The sequence below is a fragment of the Rhodnius prolixus genome, unplaced genomic scaffold (assembly GCF_049639745.1).
Source record: "Rhodnius prolixus isolate KJV_2025 unplaced genomic scaffold, Rpr scaffold_1, whole genome shotgun sequence".
NCBI classification, from domain to species: Eukaryota; Metazoa; Arthropoda; class Insecta; order Hemiptera; family Reduviidae; genus Rhodnius; species Rhodnius prolixus.
The window spans coordinates 10377375-10396365 of record NW_027411581.1 but is presented as its reverse complement, the minus strand read 5'-3'; the positions used below and the strand labels follow the sequence as shown (position 1 = coordinate 10396365).

Genomic DNA, 18991 nt, shown 5'->3' with positions numbered 1-18991 from the left:
CTGCCCACCTGTCTCTGCAAACCCTTCATCCCCACTATTCTGCCCTTATCATCTTTTATAGCTCATTTCCATTCAACTTCTAGGTTGTATTGTATCAGTATTGAAGGAATTAATAAATATATTTTGTTGACATTTAAATTAGGGACTTTGTTTTCGTCGCAGCAGATACGACTCTATCTTGCCAGTGGCGTATCCTTAATTTTGATCCAAGGCATGTAACTTACAATCGAACACTTTTTTAAAATCTGATTTTCTCTAACTTTTCACTAACTTGTTTAAACTTTTCCGTACTTCTTGTTTAATCTACTTGTTTCATGGTTTGGATGAGCCATGGTTCAAACAGAATGAATAAAGCCAGGAAGCTGGAAATATCTTCTATTGAGAGACAGGAGAGCACATATTTTTAGAGAACCTACGAACTACAGAAGGTAGACCAGTGATCGGCAACCTATGACCCACGGGTCACCTATTGACCCAATGGAAAAATTTTAGTGACCTAGTAAACAATTCTTAGTTAAGACGATCGGTAGACCAACGTATTAAAGTGTGACTTCTAAACTTGACAATCAGCTAGTGATAATGTTAAACATACCATCTGAGTTTGCATTATAGGGTTTTTTGTTGGACAGAAAAAAAAATTCCCAGTAAATTGAAGGTATTCTTAACAAAAAAATAAAAAAATAACTCGGCATAACATGTAAACAGTTGTTTAGTCTCGAAAAATTCAGTACAATTTAATTTCTTGTTAAGCTGTAGCACAATAATGCTTTTACTGTTGATTCAGCCAATTGACCTCTTTTTTCAGACCATATGTTATTCATTATAGAGCAATAAAACAATTTTGTTTCTGGATAGACTCAACGTCACTACTATATGTATGTGCTGCTCCAATTTACTTATTTTACATTCAATAAAGAGAATATGCATTCATTTTGAATTATAATCACATTAATTGTACATTTTAAACATAATTAAGTTCTCTGAAATAAAAAACTATTAGAGGTGAGATACGAATCTTTTTTATTATTAATTTTTTGTCTGTAAACCCTTTCCATCTTCATAGAGTAGCTGGTCTAAATAAGATAATAAATAATGTGACTAGAACTAAAATAGAATAAAGTTGCATCTCATTACTGCTGCAAGTAACAGCTTGTATAAAGATTTTCTATGATCTTTATTTCTATGATCATATGCTAAGTATATGAAGTTTGGAACAGTTATTCTGCCTCCTTTGAATAGAACGATGATGTTAGCATAGAAATAGTAACAAAACGTCAGATTTGCGGCTGACAGTTAAACAATGTTAAGTTCAAATAAAGAACTATACTTTATGGTAGATGCCATAAAATTAAAATTATCAAATGAGTGCTGTCATGTTAAGTTACAATATTCTCTTTAAATTGTAACAAAAAACGTTTTGTCCAGTTCTGTGTTGGGGCCACCAAATCTTCATTCTGGATTCTCAAAGACAGGAGAGTGTTTTCAATTTTGTATCCTTACTATTCGGTGAACATAATCCTCAGTGCTTTCCTTTCTAAATAAAATAACTAAAAGAGCACTGGATGTTCATTATACTCACTGGAATCTACTAAATTTATTTCTTCCTCTTTTTTTGCGATCTACCAACAGAAACCATACAACATCCCCCACAAGTTCCACATGGTGGATACATCTATCCAGTTCCAGAATCTGAGAGGGTTCCAAGAAGGTTGAATGATGGCATTAAAGGCAGTTCGGATTGGAATTTCCTCCATTTCAGAATCTGTAAATGCCATCTCGTTCTAAGTCAAACTTTTTCAGGTGTGTCTGAGTCGATAGTGTCTAGTGCGTGAGACTGTCAGTTTGCGGGTCCATTATTTATTCAGGCTGAGGCAAGCCTGAGATCTGTTATCACTATAGTTCCTCAGCATACCTTTGCCTGTCTCAGACCAGTAAGAAGGCTCAGAGTGTGTTTCTGCTTACTTCTTCAACTCACGCGAAGAACAATTCATTTCATTCAATTCAATTCTAACAGGCTGAACACTCTGGCAAATCTGCTTTCTAGTGACAACTTCGAAAACTAAAAATATCAGAGCAAAAGTAAGTCTTTCTATCTGGTGCCAGTTTTTGAAACTAACTTAGATTCTTCATTAGAGCTACTTTTTTATTTATTTTAAAAGAATTATTTCATAATTATTTCAATTGATTCTTTAATGTAAAATATGTTTTCATCTAACATCTAACAAATTTTTGCTTAGTATTTTTTGTTGTAATATGGGTATATTACTTAGTTCTAAATCCATTCTACCGTTAACACTGTAGACATAAAACTATAATTTAGTAAATTGTTTTAAAAGAAGTAAGGCTTTACTTTCTTAAGATCTCATTTTCTCTTTAAATCCATTTTCTCTTTAGCAATTTGTTTAATGTCCTAATGTATATTTTTATAATGTTAATCTAAGAATCAATTAGTACGCCCTCAAAAGTTAATTTTTATGGAGTTTTTTTACTCTCAACATTGAAAAAGTGGCGCTTTGGTTATCAAATGACCGAAACCTGATTGCAAACATCTATTTTGAGCTTCAAGCGATTTCGAGTGGGGTGCTAGTACCATCCTGAGTAGTGTATCTATTAATCTGGAAATTATTTGTATCACTAAATTTTTAAAATGTGTTAAGCAGTAAAATATAATGGATAAACTAATGCAAGGGCAAAAACACAATTTTATTTTTAACTCTTTTTGGTATTATAAAAATTGCATAATCTACATTTGTATATATTATTTAATAAATATTAACTATTGTAAATGTATCTAAGGTATTCCAATTTTTGAAGGTAACTTTATCTTCAATTCATTGAATTCAAAAGCATAAAATAGGAATAACAAGAATTTAAAATCTGAAACAGACAAATATTAATGAAGAAATAACTAATCGTAAAACAATTATATTTTAATAATAATAATAAAATATCTTAGCTTAGGCTAAGAGATGCAGGGAGAAAGAGAAAATGATGATTAATTTTATATTGGTTTTTCAAAATACAACTAACTTATTCGTTCAAAAGATGTTATATTCTTTTTAACCATCAATCCCTTTTGCAACTTGGATAGTTTCAAAATACATTCAGTTTTGGAAGAGCTAAAACAAACTTTGTACTGTTTTCCTAGAAAGGTTTTTGATGGCTAGTTTGTACTTTGCAAAAAGAAATTTTCAGATTGTACAATCAAGATTATATTATTATAGTTTTTTTTTCCAAGTCTGCCGCCATATTTTACCAGCTGTGGCCTGCTCCAAAAATCGCTTGAGATGATGAAGTCTGCAAGCATCTTGTGAAGATGGTAGCAAGTATCAGAATAATTCTAGATCTTATCTTCATGTAGGTCAACTATTGCTACTCATATGAGAGAAATAGTTTTGTAAATTTGTCTAACAGACCGGAGAGTTTTGTGTACTTTAATCAGTTCTTGCGATTCAATAAAATGTGAGGGTTCCAGGTGAGCATCTTTTCAATTCACGGTCCTAGATTTTATTAGTCTTAGGAAGTGTAGAGCTGTTAAAGTAAGTTGGGCATGCCAGTCTGAGGACAGTGAATGTAATGTGTGCCAATCTTGCTGCATTTTATTGTTCGAAACATTTCCCTAAGAGATTAATTAGAATTCCGTAGATTCTCTTCTCCGTATAGGTTACAGTATTGGATTGTAATATTTTTTGTTCGAGAGAGCACAAATCCTTTTTATTTATAAAGAAATGTCAAAAGAAGTAGAAAAAAAAAAAGAATTATATAGTAGATAACATTGATTTCATTGAAATAATGAAAACTTGTTTCTTTTAATTGTAACTAATTTTTTGAATACTTAAAGATTGGACATGAAATTTGCATGTTGGCATTATTTGTCATCTTTAAACTTAAAGCAACTTTTAACAATTATATATAATGCATTATTTTAATTACCTACTTGCATGAAAGTACGTAAATTAATGAAATATCTTCCTTTATAGTGAATAGTGATTGGCCTGACTGCTTGTCGCACTATCATGTTCAATTCCTTCCTCATATTAGGCGACATTTCATACCATGGAATCGAACAAAGACTTTCGAAGATCTTCAGACTCTTGAAAAGAAAATGTGACATTAATCAAATTGGCTCCGACGAATTTCTTTATACTCGAGACACCACTTCTACACAAGCAGATCAATAGATCAATATTATTAATGGTTATTAATTACTTAATTTGTACAATTTTTCCATGAAAATTCGAATTAGATAGTTCTAAAAAGGAAAGAGTGATGCTAAACCCTAAATACTGCTAAAGTACAATGTACTACTATTTTAGAGAATAGGTTTATCTGAGATTTCTCAAATATGATACCCAAGATTTTCTCTAGGCTTTGTTCTACTATACCCACTCTTAGATTAATAAAGAAAATTTTGTTTTAGGGCAGTTCTGAGAACAGCCGCTCAAAAGCATGGACAATCACACCGCTCCCCATGTGTCCTTCGGCTACCGCAATGAAGAAAAAGTTTGTTGGTTATTTAATTTCAAGAAATATTAATTAATTATCCTAAATTTAATGTCGTAATGTAAGCCAGAATAAAAACTTAACAAACAGATGAATTTTAGATCTACCACAAAAATTAGAGTTAAATTGATTAATATGAAGTAATGTACAAATACATATTTTGAGCAGTATGTTGCTAGAACATACCACGTCGGAGTCCATTGCATTACACACTCACTAATCCAGATCTCTCCCCAAAATTTATTATTTAAAGCAGATTTTTAAGAACAAGAGTAAAATTAGTTTTATTCACGGTTCAAAAAAAAAATATAAATACAAATTTACAAGCACTTCCAGTCGTGTATAATCTTACTTGTGACTGTAGAATCTCTCCAGCTAAACAGGTAATAAATAGCATAGAACTTGTACTAATTATACAGAAACTGTTGACAAACACAACAATGGCATTCTTTCCCAATTGCTGTAAATAAATTTCTGAATTCATTTAAAATTTCCAAACAATATTATCTAAAATGCATATATATTCATCCTTATGAAACGTTATGTTTATAGTTGTAATTATATTTTAAATTTATTTGTTAAGTTACAGCAGCGCTAGATACTCCATACTATGGAGTCCATAGTAACAATGACACCACTTCAAACTCACTAATTGAGGGAAGAAGTTACCTAGTGATAACACTCCTTATAACATCTCTAGGATTAATCACTTTTCCCAAAAGAGAGAAAATCGCGATGGCGTTTTAATCGTCTAGGATGATTTTGAAGGTGATGAGATGATAAATGGCGGACAAGAGGATTGGAATGATGCTGTAAGTTCTGTTGAAAGCTTTTTTAGTTTGAGCAATTTTATTTACAAATGGAATTTCCAAGTCTGTGTGGATGGTCAGATTCAAAACGTAAAATGGAGCGTTAACGATAGTGCGGACAATTTTCTATTGAAGTGATTGAATTCGTTGAAGATTGGAGCGTTTCGTTGAACCCCACTGTTCAATACCGTGTTTTAGTATAAAAGGGTAAATCAGTCGTTAGTTATTATTTTTATTTTTAAATAAAAAAACGGATCAATATCCAATTTACATAAACAACAATAATTATAACATAAATAATACAAATAGTTCTCAGTCTATAATTTAGCTTTATAATTAGGCTTTAGCATTTTATTTTATCTTTTAGAGGTTATTATACAAATTTTGATCGAAGGCATGTAACTTACAATCGAACACTTTTTTAAAATCGGGTTTTCTCTAACTTTTCACTAACTTGTTTAAACTTTTCCGTGGAATTTACTTGTTTCATGGTTTGGATGAACCTATGAACTACAGAAGCTAGACCAGTGGTCGGCAACCTATGACCCGCGGGTCACCTATTGACCCACTGGAAAAATTTTAGTGACCTAGTAAACAATTCTTAGTTACGACGATCGGTAGGTATTTATGCCAACGAATTAAAGTGTGCCTGTATTGAGATTTGTTGCAAAATGTGATGAAATTCTATTGTTACGCAGCGAGAACACGTTTCAACATGTACTTTTCTGCAAAAATTTTAATATTTCTTTCAAGTTAAGTTATAAATATTATAACAATATAAATAGTTCAAAGTAATAGTTGACATCTGGCTTTATTTGGACAATTTTGTATATCTTTGCCAAAGAAATCTAAGTTAAAATGATTGGCTATCCGCATCATACGAAAGATAAGGAAGTAAAAAACGTAATTATGTTTGCAATACGGTACACTGAATGGAGAAGAATGTCGTGTAGTATGGGATGAGATATTAAAAGAAATTAGAGAAAGAAGGTTATTAAGTGAAAGCTTAGATTTTTGGTCTAGTAGTGATTTAAGTAGTCGATAATGCATGTTTCTTCAATTCGTTTAAGTCGTGTTGCGGCTTCCAAGTCAGTTTTTTGTCTAAATACAGCCCAAGATAACGGACAACATTGGCAGAAGGAATAGGATTTGAGACACAGTGTGATGCAGAAGAGAGTAAAAGTAATATTTTGAGATTTGGTTTCATTTAACTTGATTTTACATTTGTTGAACCATTACTCAAGAGAAAAGAGAAGAATATAGATTAAAAGCTTATTTCGTAAATAGCTCTATTGATTACTTACCATTTTGACAGTATATAAGAAAAGTGTTAACGACATCGGACATACCACACTATGCGCCATGAATGGAATACCAAGAATCTCTCTTAATGCTGGACCAAGTCTGAAATTTAAATTAAAATAAATAAATAAATAACAGCTAAATTGGAGTGGTCCTTGAGCAAATGCTCAATTTAGTAAACTTGCATTAATTTAGACTAATTTTGAGTTTCGTGATTATGAAAAAGAAATGCTTACCTAGTGACTTCCTGATGGTCTTGAACAATCATTTTTAGAGTAAGTTTAGCTTCATTGCCATGATTATATTTATTACATAAATTACCCCAGTTCAGAATATTTTCAGAAAGTATAGTAAACTCGTTACAAATATACAAAATAAGAAAAAAAATTGTAGCATAATATCCTACGGCAGTGAAGCAAAGATTACCAACCCAAATTATTATGAATAACGTTACAGAATAGTAAGAGAAAGATCTTGTAGGAGGTTCCGTCCCCGCAATGAACTTATTTGGCAAAGGCAAACCGTAAGGTTCAGTGGAATTAGTGAAAAGACTCAAATATATGTCATATCCTAATGGAAAGACGAAATAGACCAAATTAAAAAAAAGGCAAGAATATATAAAAATATTGATGCCTAGCCAAACTTTAATAGAAATATTTCTAAAATTATCTATTTGCCGTGGTTCTATTCTTTTTTCATTCAAGCGTTTAATGGAGACGAAGGTTTGTTCTATTAGCTGTCGATTCAGCCAGAAAGATACCGCTTGAACGCTAAGGAAGAACCCAGCAGCGCAGAAGAAAGCGTACCTGCAAGATTAGAACAACAAAATTTAGTAGTACTTTTTGCAATAGATTAAACGCGCTTAGATTAAATGTTAGTTATTCCAGAATTATAAATGTACTTAATATTTAGATAGAAAGCTAGTTATTCTTGTTACAGTTTATGAACTTAATTTTTTTACTGTAAAAAATTAAATTGATTATGATTTTAAAATTAATTTACAAAAGAAGATAATATAGTTGATTTTTCCTGTACGATAACATAGCATGTGTCCTGGAGTTCTATTACATCTATCTATCAGAGTATGAGTATGTAGATTCGCATTAAGAATTTGACTTTTACTTACAAAATTTCGGTCTGACTACGTGAGTATTAAAAAAACGAAAACATGCCACTAAAGTTACAAAAAAAAATCAACGTTATAAAAGCTTAAGTTATATTGCACAAAAAGTAAAGATCAAATTACAAATTTGATATGAATTTATTGATTCTGTGATAGAAATGCCAAATAAATGAATATACCGTGAAAGACTATCTTTTATTCCAGTATTATAAACAGAGGCTAAACTCATTATGAAACCTGTAACTGACAAAACTGCTCTACACGATTGGAAAACATTTAAAATCAGTCGCGAATTTCCATGTGATCCACTTAAAATACCACAAATCATCAGCAAATTAAACACATCGGCTAGATCCCGTCTACCTTCCATTGTGATATTCACTTTGCCGAATATAATGTAAGTCAGGGAACTCGTTTTGTCCGTTAGAAATAGATAATTATATCTATGAAATCTATATCTGAAGTGGCATTTATTTTTTCATCCTATTAGATAATTATAAAAAGTTTTCTAGAAAGAGGCTGCATTATTGATGAGATTTTCTTCTGAAACTAAAGCAATTAACCTAATTATTACAAATTAATAACTTTTTTTTAGAAGGATAAATCATTTAGAAAGAGGTAAAGTTTTTTAGTTAATGATACTTTTTTTACGAAAATACCTTTGTTAATTGTAAAAAGAAAAAAAAAGGTAGAAATCGTTATTTATGTACATGATTTTAAGGGAAAGTTGCTTAAGGCGTTTGAGGTTATTGGCCAAATCAGACAGTGTTGGAAAATCAAGTTAGTGCTCACTGCGACTTAAAGAACTTCAGTTATTTATTTATTTTCACTTTGATGAAAACTCTGTTGTGAAAAATGGCAATACTTGCCTTTCGGAAAAGTAAAGAGCTCTTGATATTTCGTTTACGTACATGCTGAGCATTTATACTATCGGCTAGGAGTGGCTAAGTCCATTTAAAAGACTACGACAGTTTGTCGCCTGTTGTCTTGGTTCCAGCAGATGGTTTCAAGCGATTACGACGATAATCCACACTCTGTAATGGATGACCACCATTATATATTAATGTTTGTACAGTAACCTGCATTTATGAACAATCACATTAGTCAAATTACAAATAAAAGAAAGAGAAGTAAATGTTTGACTGAAAGTTTGTGCGCTTGTCATTCACAAATAATTTGGATAAAGAAATTGAACATATCAAAGAAGCATGCACTTTCAAAAACAAAATATTGTGAAAAGATAATGTAGACTTAGGTACTGTATTTTTGAGGAACTGTTTAACAAATGTTTAATAAAAATTCACATACTGAATGGGATAGTCGCCACTATAGCCAGCGGTTAGATCTAATAGTAAATATATTTGCTAGTCTCCTCCCTCCACAACACCTAATTCGGTATTTGGTGTGAAGCCCGCCTGAAAAATAGGCATTATATTATTTACTTGCTGGATATGGTTAAACATTATTGGGATCTCGAAGAGCCATGTTCTACGTGTCCCGGAGATCTTAGATGAGGTATTCATGGAGTCTCCAGTAAGCTTGACTGGGGCTTTATTACACTTCTCCACATGTAGGTAAACGAGCCATTTCAGTTTGCCATTTTAGTTTTTATATCACGTCCTCATTCCTTAGATTCAATCGAGCCTGCTTAGTTAGCTTTAAATTGAAGTATTCTCGCCATGGATTTTTCGGGTCAAACTAAATCAAAGTCACCATATTATTATCAACGAGATGCCTTGTGGATAGCGATTCTTATCCTCCCTAGTTACTTTCCCTCCTCCTAAGGATTCTCCCACAAAATATCCTCCTGTTTATCTCTTTATATTTATTGCTCTCGATGTCAAGAATAAAAATAGAAATTTATATAAACTTTCTCGGAAGGGTATATTTAACTCTCTGATCAATCACCTCAAGGGAGGTCTGATTTTTCACCGAAATGCTGATCAGAGTATTGTTTCTATCATTTGGTGTTAATTTAATAAATTCAGACCACCGTTTATTATTTTATGTAAAAAATTTTGAAATAAACTCTTCAACTATCATTTCAAATGGTTTTCTTAAGGACTAGTTAAAAGAAACATAACGGCACAAAATAGTGCTTTTGATTTTACTGTAAAAATTATTAGAATGGTGGCTCTAGTTCAAGCTGTTGCCAAGAGATAGCGCAGGCTGCCTGCCTTGCCAGTTGGTGACAAACTGGGAGAGTTGTTTCTGAATGCATTAGTTACTATTACTATACATTTATCTAGTCAGTTACGTTTATCAAAGTCATTATTATTAATTTCATTTTTTAGCTTAGATTGAGGCCAATAATTTTGCTGGCTAGATTCAGGATATATTTATACTTTATTAAAAGTAAATGGCCACTAACATTTTAAGAGCCACAAGTTGTCATTATAATTTTTTACTTTATGTCACTATTGGAGTAAAAAGAAATGATGTTTTCATTAAAAAAAAAAACCCTAAATTAAAAAAGAAAACAAACCAACATTTTCAAGAACAAGACTTAGTTTCTACTTTTTAGATTGCAGAAGATAATATATCTTCACTTGTGAAGTAACTTTGAAGCAGCACACTCTTTTTGTAACAAGATGAAGCTCTTTTGGCTCTTGTTCTCAGCTATATTTTCACCAATGTCGAGCTGAAAATTCCTTTCTCAGTTAGCTGATCTCACTAGCAACGGTACAGCAAACATTTTCTTTACTGGGACAACTACAAATTTTTTAGAGTCTAAAGATAAGAAAGCAGACAGAATAAAGAAGTAACTTTTTTTAGAGATAAGGAAATAATTGAAATAATAATTTGTAAAAATGAAAATCGTTTTTAGGTTCATGGATAATGTTCAAGCTTGTTTGAATAAAGTAATCGTAGTTGTATCTTTTTCATTTTTATTTGTTATTGACCATCTAAAAGTAATCCGTCAATCTGATGTAAAAAGTCTTCATGACTGGATCAGCTGAAGGAGAGAAGCAAACCACTGGCAACACTCTCACTGGAGTTTCTTACATTACATACTGTCAGAGATGATCACTAGGCCAACAGCGTTTCAATCGACCCTGGTGAATGATCTGGAATCGTAGTGGAGGCAAAATTTTGAACAAGTGGATTAGTGCACAAAGAAAAAGAGTCGAAGAATTTTTCTATATTTAGATTTTGATTCTTCAGTTACATATGAGATCTGGGAGAGTGGTGAGTTTAAACTGCGTGCTTTACTAAAGTGAGGAAAGAGATATTAGGACCCTATTGGTGGCTCTGAGTTCCCAAACCAAAACCTCTCACTGATAAAGCCCATTTAATGTTTAAAATTGACGGTTAGAATTTTCAATCGTTTGATGACACCGATTTTTTGTTCTCCAAAAATTGGAGATTTTGAGAAAGTATTTTTAACAAAATAAAGGTTTCAAAGCACCATTTTTATTCATATCTAGGTTTTCCTTCTCATTATTCTGGGCTTGTACTATTACAAGAAAATGTGACCACTTAGTAATCCCAGCTTAAAAACGGCCTACATTTCACCCATTCAATACTCCCCTATGATTGGTCCCATCACTAATTACTTTTCTTACTAATCATTTGAATGAAAATACAATTAAATTATTTCAAAATATTTTTTTTTACCTGTAGATGTTACCTGCATTGTCAAATTATGCAATACAAAAAATTGTCCTCAAAATTACCAGAAATAAAGATGGTTCATTATAGTTTTTGATTTATAAAATAAAAACTTCTAAATTCTATTTCTAAAACTTACTTCTAATGTAAGCCAGCAACAGAAACGTTTTGATTGCTCTTATTTTAATGAAAAACAGTAAAATTAAATTAGGCGTGTTGTTCCATATATCTGAATAGATCTGCTAATTCTAACTATTCCCCGATTTATAATCCATTAAGTTAAGCCATTTTAAAAAAAGAATGACAAGGTATTTGAGAATATATGTATAGCATTTTATACCTACTTCCATAAACCGATTTTACTTAAATCTGGATTTCTAGGAGAGATTATTCCCAGAATTGTATTAAGTCTTGGTTCAGCAATCTCTTATTCTCCTTGATTATAGAATATCCTATATTCTATAAATTTTGTGGTGAGTTACCACCAATAAATATTAAGTCTAAAGTAATGAATATTTCATTTTAAAAATTGTTGTTTAGAATTTCGATAGATTTGATTTTCTATAAAAAAGCATAGTTTCGGTCCCAGCGATCCGCGATATATTATATAATACATAAGTTTATTTATTCGCTCATACGGACCGCCGTGTTGTATGTTGTTCGCAGTCTGCTGAAAGAGCGTTACTTTATTGGGTATGCAGTTGGGAGGTCGGGCGAACAGTTGACCTTTTTCATCGCCTAAAGTAAAGATCAGTCTCCCTCACCAATTGGGAGACGACAGTGTCTTTTAGTTTTCCACTACTATCATTCTTCCCCTTCCTTATTTTGGTCCAAACTTCTAGCTCTGCTTCTAGGCCCTACAAATGGTAAAACCCGTAGAATAAAGCTGCAATTTTTTTAATCATTTATCCACTTCCATGATTATAATGAGCACAGGATTAAACTGTGAATTACAAAAGTCGTCCACTACGCTACTTAGTTATGGCCTTGAAATTTTCAAGTTTCCTCAATTGATTGCAAAGGGGGGAAAAATTATAATTAAAAAAATAGTTTCATTATGCATTACTATTGGTTGAAAATTCATTATTCTTTCTGAGGTAACCTCGGCTTTCTTGTAGCCCATATTGGATGCGCTCCTCTTTCTAGGCTTGCAAAAGGTTGTCTAGAAGTAGCCTTCTCTTCTAAGTAATTCGCTTGTGAAGGGAACGACCTAAAGGCCAACCCATCATATCCCACAGATATTCTAGTCATATTACTCATGTTCTAGAAAGATATGACGACTTCTTGCAACGAGGTCTGTCATTGTTTTGATGAAAGAAAGCACTATAATGACTAGGTTCAAAACAGTTCGTAATATCTAGTTTCGGTTGGTGAGAACGTCGGTACGATTTCAATACTTCCTCTTACTTCATAGAGTAGGATATAGTACAAAACTGAATAGTTCATACTTGGAATTGTTTTAGTCGAATTCAAAATATTAACAACTCATTTAACCCTCTTTAACATTATATTAGATATAGGATCATACATTACAACTAAAATAACATTTTAGGGTAAACCTACCAACACCAACTCCTAAAAAATGACCTTGATAGTACATCCCGGACGTGTTAAAAGTAAAAATTGTGGGCGTCCATTAGCTCAATAAGCACGTTACGTTTAATATACCTCGTTGGAGCTGATTAATGAAGTCTTAATGAAGTGAAAAATAATGTGCCCAGGAACTTTCCGGAAGACGAATTATTTTTGCGATGATAGATTTCGAAGGTATTATACGAGGGTCGTTTGAAAAGTCCGTGCAAAGTCAGAGAGATAGCACTACTGGCGCGTATCGAGGTTATGTTTAGTTAGTAGCATCTCTTGGAAGAACACACACCAAGTTTCAGCCAGATCGGTCTATTTCTTTGTGTTTGGCATTCGTTTGAATCGAGGAAGTCGAGTGATTTTCAAAAAATGGACGAAAAAGAATTTCGTGTGTTGATTAAACACTACTTTATGAAAGGCAAAACGCCTCAGGAGACTAAAGAGAAGCTTGATAAACATTATGGTGACTCTGCACCTTCGATTAGAACAGTTTATAAGTGGTTTCAAAATTTTCGGAGTGGCCATATGGGCACAAGTGACGCTGAACGTTCTGGACGCCCTGTTGAGGTTACTACTCCAGAAATCATTGATAAAATCCATGATATGGTGATGGATGACAGAAGAGTGAAGGTGCGTGAGATTGCTAGTGCTGTGGGCATCTCGAATGAAAGGGTACATAATATTTTGCATCAACATTTGGACATGACAAAGCTATCCGCAAGATGGGTGCCGCGATTGCTCACGCTTGACCAAAAACGAAATCGTGTGAAGTGTTGCAAGGACGGTTTGCAGCTGTTCCAGAAGAATCCGCAGGACTTTAAGCGTCGTTTCGTCACTGTGAATGAAACATGGATACATCACTACACTCCTGAGACCAAAGAACAATCTAAACAATGGGTTACCAAGGGGGAATCTGCGCCAAAAAAGGCGAAGACCGTTCCTTCGGCCGGAAAGATTATGGCGACTGTCTTTTGGGATTCGCAAGGAATAATCCTCATCGACTATCTGGAAAAGGGTAAAACTATTACAGGTGCATATTATTCATCGTTATTGGACTGTTTGAAAACAGAGCTGCAAGAAAAACGCCCACGATTGGCCCACAAAAAAGTCCTTTTCCATCACGACAACGCACCAGCTCACACCTCAGCAGTTGTGGTCGCAAAATTAATGGAAATAGGGTTCCAACTCGTTTCACATCCCCCCTATTCTCCAGACTTGGCTCCCTCGGACTATTTGTTCCCCAATATGAAGAAATGGCTGGCGGGAAAAAGATTTTATTCAAACGAGGAGGTGATTGCAGAAACGAATGGCTATTTTTCAGACTTGGACAAATACTATTATTCGGAAGGGATCAACAAACTAGAGCAGCGTTGGACGAAGCGTATAAGCCTAAAAGGAGACTATGTTGAAAAATAAAAAAGGTTTACCCCAAAAAATTAAGTAGTTTTTATTTTTGCACGGACTTTTCAAACGACCCTCGTACCTCGTTGGAGCTGATTAATGAAGTCTTAATGAAGTGAAAAATAATGTGCCCAGGAACTTTCCGGAAGACGAATTATTTTTGCGATGATAGATTTCGAAGGTATTATAAAGGCAGCTAGTTTTCAACTTTGTAAAATCAATTTGTTGTTACTCAAATGGGTCAGAAACGGATAATTTAAAAAATCATTTTACTTTTTGTTTTTAGTATAGGATAAGTGAGTAAAATGTTAACCTTTATATGTCAAAGAGATTATATTCCAAGTCCGTAAATTTCACTTAAATGGCTTAGAAGAGGTAAGTATAAGATACTCCTCGTCTATAACTCTCCTAAAACAAATTGTTCCGGAAGGTAGTTTTAAAAACAAAAGCTGGAGGAAATAATGGAAAACTGAAAAAATTTTTTTGGGGGAAATTTCGTTACATTCTTCAAACTAATATTTGGGCCACACAATAAATTCCCATGAATATAAATGGTCATGCATTTAACTAAACTAGTACTTCAAATGAAGCGCAAACCACCCAAAAATTAATTTTCTCGGGAATATGTTTGATTTAAAAAGTTCTGTTTCTAAGAAACATACGAAGTTTAAAAGAAATCTCAAAAGCAATTTTTTTAGCAAATCGAGGAAAATTGGGGATAAAAAAATCTTTTAGTACCCTTACATATTCTGTCACGTAAATCAATTTTATACAATAGAAAGAAAATAACCAGGCTGATACGAAGAAAAACTACGCATTTAAATAAGGTGTGTCCGCTTCTATAAAGAGAGGTTACGATAAAGAAGTGTAGTTGGTGAATTTTACATCTGCGGTATGCAGCTTACGTCTCTCCACATGACATCATTGTGACTGTAGAGAACGTCGTCATCTCCTCCCCTAAATTACTTTCCAGAGAAAATGGTTTAAGTAAAAGTTCATCTGAATTATTTAGTTAACAGCAAATAACTTAGAGTAATTTGGAATAAAATATTGAAAAAGTGAATAATCCATTCAGTAAAACTACAATTGAGGTTGGCATGATGTGAAGCTTGAGCTTGGAAAGCTTTCATTTTTTGAATCAAATTATTAAGACCACTTTTTGAAAAATCACTTATATTTTCCTCCTTTTCCAGTGAGGAATTAATTGCGGAAATAAAATCCCACCCACATATCTGATTGCGTCAGCTCAGGGTGACAAAGGTGACTCATGCTGGGAAATTGTATCAAACAAATAATGGAATGCCCGAAAGAAAATGGGAACATTCCCGACATAACAAATTAATTAGGGAATTAATAAATTATTTCACGATTTAAAATTCAAACAAATACAAAATGGAGCTTGGGAATAGAGGTAAATACATATATGACTGGTAATTGATAGATAATGCAGATTTATATTTATTTGGACAGGACAAAAGGGGCAGACTAGACGAAATTTAAAATAATGTAAATTTAACAACAATAATCGAAATACTCAGCCATTGAAGACTAACAAAAATGTTTGTCGGAAGGGATTTATTTATAACATTTTACATTACCTGAGCATGTTTCATGTATATATGCCATTTTTATTTTTATTCCAATTCAAAGTTCATGTAAACATGCTGTATAAAATTGTTACTTGTTTATTTAAATACTAAATTTTCAGCCTAAATATTATTGGATTACATCCAGTAAACCTTGGAATAAAACGAGCACAATAGATTTCAAAATACTGTAGAAGTTTGCTTTGCTTCAACTTTTTTCTCTTGTGTTATAAAACAAACTTCCTGAAAATAAAATATGTATATTTTTAAAAGATTCTTATTGTTTACAATTGCATGGTTTGCGCATGGTATGTTGCAACACCACAAACCAATAAGCGATGAAATGCCGCCAAAACCTATTGCAGTAATAGTCGGTCGGAGGCGGCAATATTATAGTGAAGAAGTGCGGCGAAAGAGTATGGCTAGAGAGGCGGTAGTGGGGACGGCAACAAGGGTGCCTGGAGGCGTGTATATATCGGTAGGACGGTGAACTGTTGGGCTCAGTTCGGGCCCGCTACTACCATCGTCACATCGCGCTAGTCAGCCACAAGTACACTCTATTCACCCACGTAAAGCACGTAAACTGTCTTCCCCATTACACGTGTACATAATTATTTATAAATTTTGTTTTGTACATTATGACCTAGTGCATTTAAATTATGTGCTTATGTTGGCAGTGTTGTGATAAGTGAATAAAGAATTATAGAAAAATAAAGTACATTTTGTTACTTCTAGAAGTAATTGTCACAATGTTTTGTACTCTACCTAATCAGGTGGGTGTTATTAACTTCTACAATTAACTCAATGATTTTTTTTGTTTTGTTTTGAAAATTGTGTTATTGTAATTCAAATTTTATTTTAGCTTTACACAACGTTAATATTCTATGTGTTGTACACTTACTACCACTTTTACGTTGTATCAAAATTTCATTGCTCTTCAATGAATTTATTTGCAATTCTTTTTTCTTAAATTCATTTACGATTGAAAATCAGAGATAATACATTCACTTCTCTATTTATATAGGAAATGTCAGCGGGATTTCCTTTGGCTGATTCTCCATTCACTCATTGGATTTCTCTTACACATTTTGTTTTGCTCCTTCGAGAGTTCGACTGTTGGTTAAAATTAGTTATTTTTCCGGTTCATGAACATACCATTTTTTAAACACAACCTTTCTTAGTAATTTATTTTAAGAAAAACAAAAGATTTTTCATTTTTTAACTTAGTACTTGGAAGTTTTATTAAAAAGTTGTTTTTCGTACCTGAAACTGGAATATCAACTTATTGTACTCAATATATGTATATATTTTTAAAACTAAAAATGCCTTAAATTCACTTAAAACAATGTTACTTACTTAAAATTTTTAAAGTTTTGCTTATCAGTAGGAGATAAGGTTTATTTACCACAAATTGAGTAACAACATCAGTTTAATTACCCTGAACACATGGTAATGTTCTTTCTCTAATGATGCTATTCGATTAATGTACTAAAATATAACAATTATGATTTACTTACATGGGCCACTCAAGCTTCACTTTCTTTCCGGTGTTGATAAGTATACTGCTTATAGTTTGAATAAAACAGTACGCTGTTGGGAGCTTTTGAATAATTAAGCTTCTTATTTTATGTCTGCCAGACCAATGTTCAGAAATTGATGAATCTTTTGTCTATATAAATGATTTGAATGTTATCTCAATATAAATTTGATTGCATATGAAAATACACAGACTTAATGCTATTAGTTGTTTTTTAATAATTATTATTAGTTACTTTACATGTTTTTTAAGTGGGTCTTATACTGTCAGAATTTTGAGTGAGGCACCTAGCTATGCTTTCTTTGTGTCACCTCTATCTGCACAACTCTTTTCTTGATAATTTGAATTAATAAATATTTACTCGCGGTACAGGTTTTTCTGGCAAAGAGTTCGCATTAAAAATTTTCTGATCCATTATTTCTTCTCCGCAGAAGGAATCATTCCAATATCTTTTTCTTTCAATTAATTATGTAATTAATGTATTTTATATCTTATATATATAAACTATTCAAATTGACATTATTTTTGTGCAAAAGTCTAGCATAACCAGCAGCTACATTATTAATCGGGGTAAAGCTGATATTTTAATGTTTTCAACAATTATTCGAGGGTACTTCTTTGAGACAAGACGTGTCCTAGACTAGCAACCGCAGGTTCTTCATATAACCAGGAAGTCTTCAAGTCCATCTAGAGTACTTATCGCTCTCATTTATTCATTGGAGGCCGAATTCAAAACGGACTGATTGTCTAGGCTCAGTGAATTAATCTTTAGTATTTTGAGAACAGTTTCTTTTCGTTTGACAATTTTATATTGATTTGCCCATTCCCATTAGTGTAGTCTGATTGGCAACCTCAGTACTCTTAAAAGAAAAGACAATTGGCCTCATTCAATGTTACCAGAATTTTGAGGAACCAGATTTCCGATACATAACGACCCTTTCTGCCTGAGTCTCATAAAGTACTTTACATTTATATGTTTATAATAAATAAATAAAAACTTTAAATGGAAATATTACTTTTAATAACTTTATTTAATGATGAGACAGTATATTATTTTTATCTCTATATTCCTCAAACGAGCCAATAGAGCGCGGACAGTGGCTTTATTTGTAACAGAAGCTCTATTTGAGTACTTCTTATCTCTGATTAAATCTTTTCATTTTATTATATCTTTTTTTATTCAAATTTAGTTTGTTAATTATGTTAACTTTGATGTTTTTATTGCTTGACATAAATTTGGAATTCTACTTTCAGACATTCTTTTGAAGTGTCCAATCAATCTTAACTGATTTCGTGTTATGAAGCCAGCCTTCTTCAGCTTCTTTTTTTTTATTCATTCCAATTCCCCAGTGCACATTTCCGCGGACAGATCCAAAATATTTTCTTTTCTATAAATTTAGACTTTTTTTCAAAAGTAAGTGTCTACAACATCACCTTAGCCGTCTTGTTCATTCTAGAATTTCATTGGTTAGAAAAGATTCTGCAGATTGATGGTAAACCTTTCATTTACCGTTTACACATTCCATTATTTCTA

At 32.5% G+C, this 18991-nt stretch overlaps 2 protein-coding genes across 6 annotated transcripts in view; one reads left to right on the top strand and one right to left on the bottom strand.

The window, feature by feature from the left end:
- Positions 1 to 2695: 2695 nt before the first annotated feature.
- LOC141454048 (odorant receptor 4-like) lies at positions 2696 to 17476 on the bottom strand. Of its 2 annotated transcripts, XM_074127840.1 has the most exons (7): positions 17438 to 17476; positions 8649 to 8771; positions 6851 to 7420; positions 6617 to 6716; positions 4856 to 4963; positions 3938 to 4093; positions 2696 to 2877 (listed from the first exon to the last, which is right to left on the bottom strand). In XM_074127840.1, the coding sequence occupies exons 2-7, from the start codon at positions 8657 to 8659 to the stop codon at positions 2827 to 2829; spliced, it is 996 nt and encodes a 331-aa protein (XP_073983941.1). In that variant the 5' UTR covers positions 8660 to 8771; positions 17438 to 17476; the 3' UTR covers positions 2696 to 2826. The 2 variants fall into 2 exon arrangements, with proteins under 2 accessions (XP_073983941.1, XP_073983932.1); XM_074127831.1 differs by lacking the exons at positions 4856 to 4963; positions 8649 to 8771; positions 17438 to 17476 and adding an exon at positions 7917 to 8179.
- sick (sickie) overlaps positions 16119 to 18991 on the top strand; it is a 353303-nt gene continuing 350430 nt past the window's right edge. For 2 of the 4 annotated variants that reach the window (XM_074127763.1, XM_074127757.1), the window contains exon 1: positions 16120 to 16693. The gene's annotated coding sequence lies outside the window, so the exon portion shown is untranslated. Of the gene's footprint in view, positions 16694 to 18991 lie in introns of all 4 variants that reach the window. The other 2 variants (XM_074127748.1, XM_074127772.1) reach the window with 2 other exon arrangements.

Bases quoted from the DNA above. Each gene is read 5' to 3' on its own strand.
- LOC141454048 (XM_074127831.1), bottom strand. From the start codon at position 8,107: ATGGAAGGTAGACGGGATCTAGCCGATGTGTTTAATTTGCTGATGATT. The intron at 4,094-6,616 runs GTAAGTAATCAA...TTTCTTTTCAAG, and splicing joins TCTTATATACTGTCAAAATG to AGTCTGAAGATCTTCGAAAG. The intron at 2,878-3,937 runs GTAGGTAATTAA...TGTCTGTTTCAG, and splicing joins ATTTACGTACTTTCATGCAA to ATTTTAAATTCTTGTTATTC.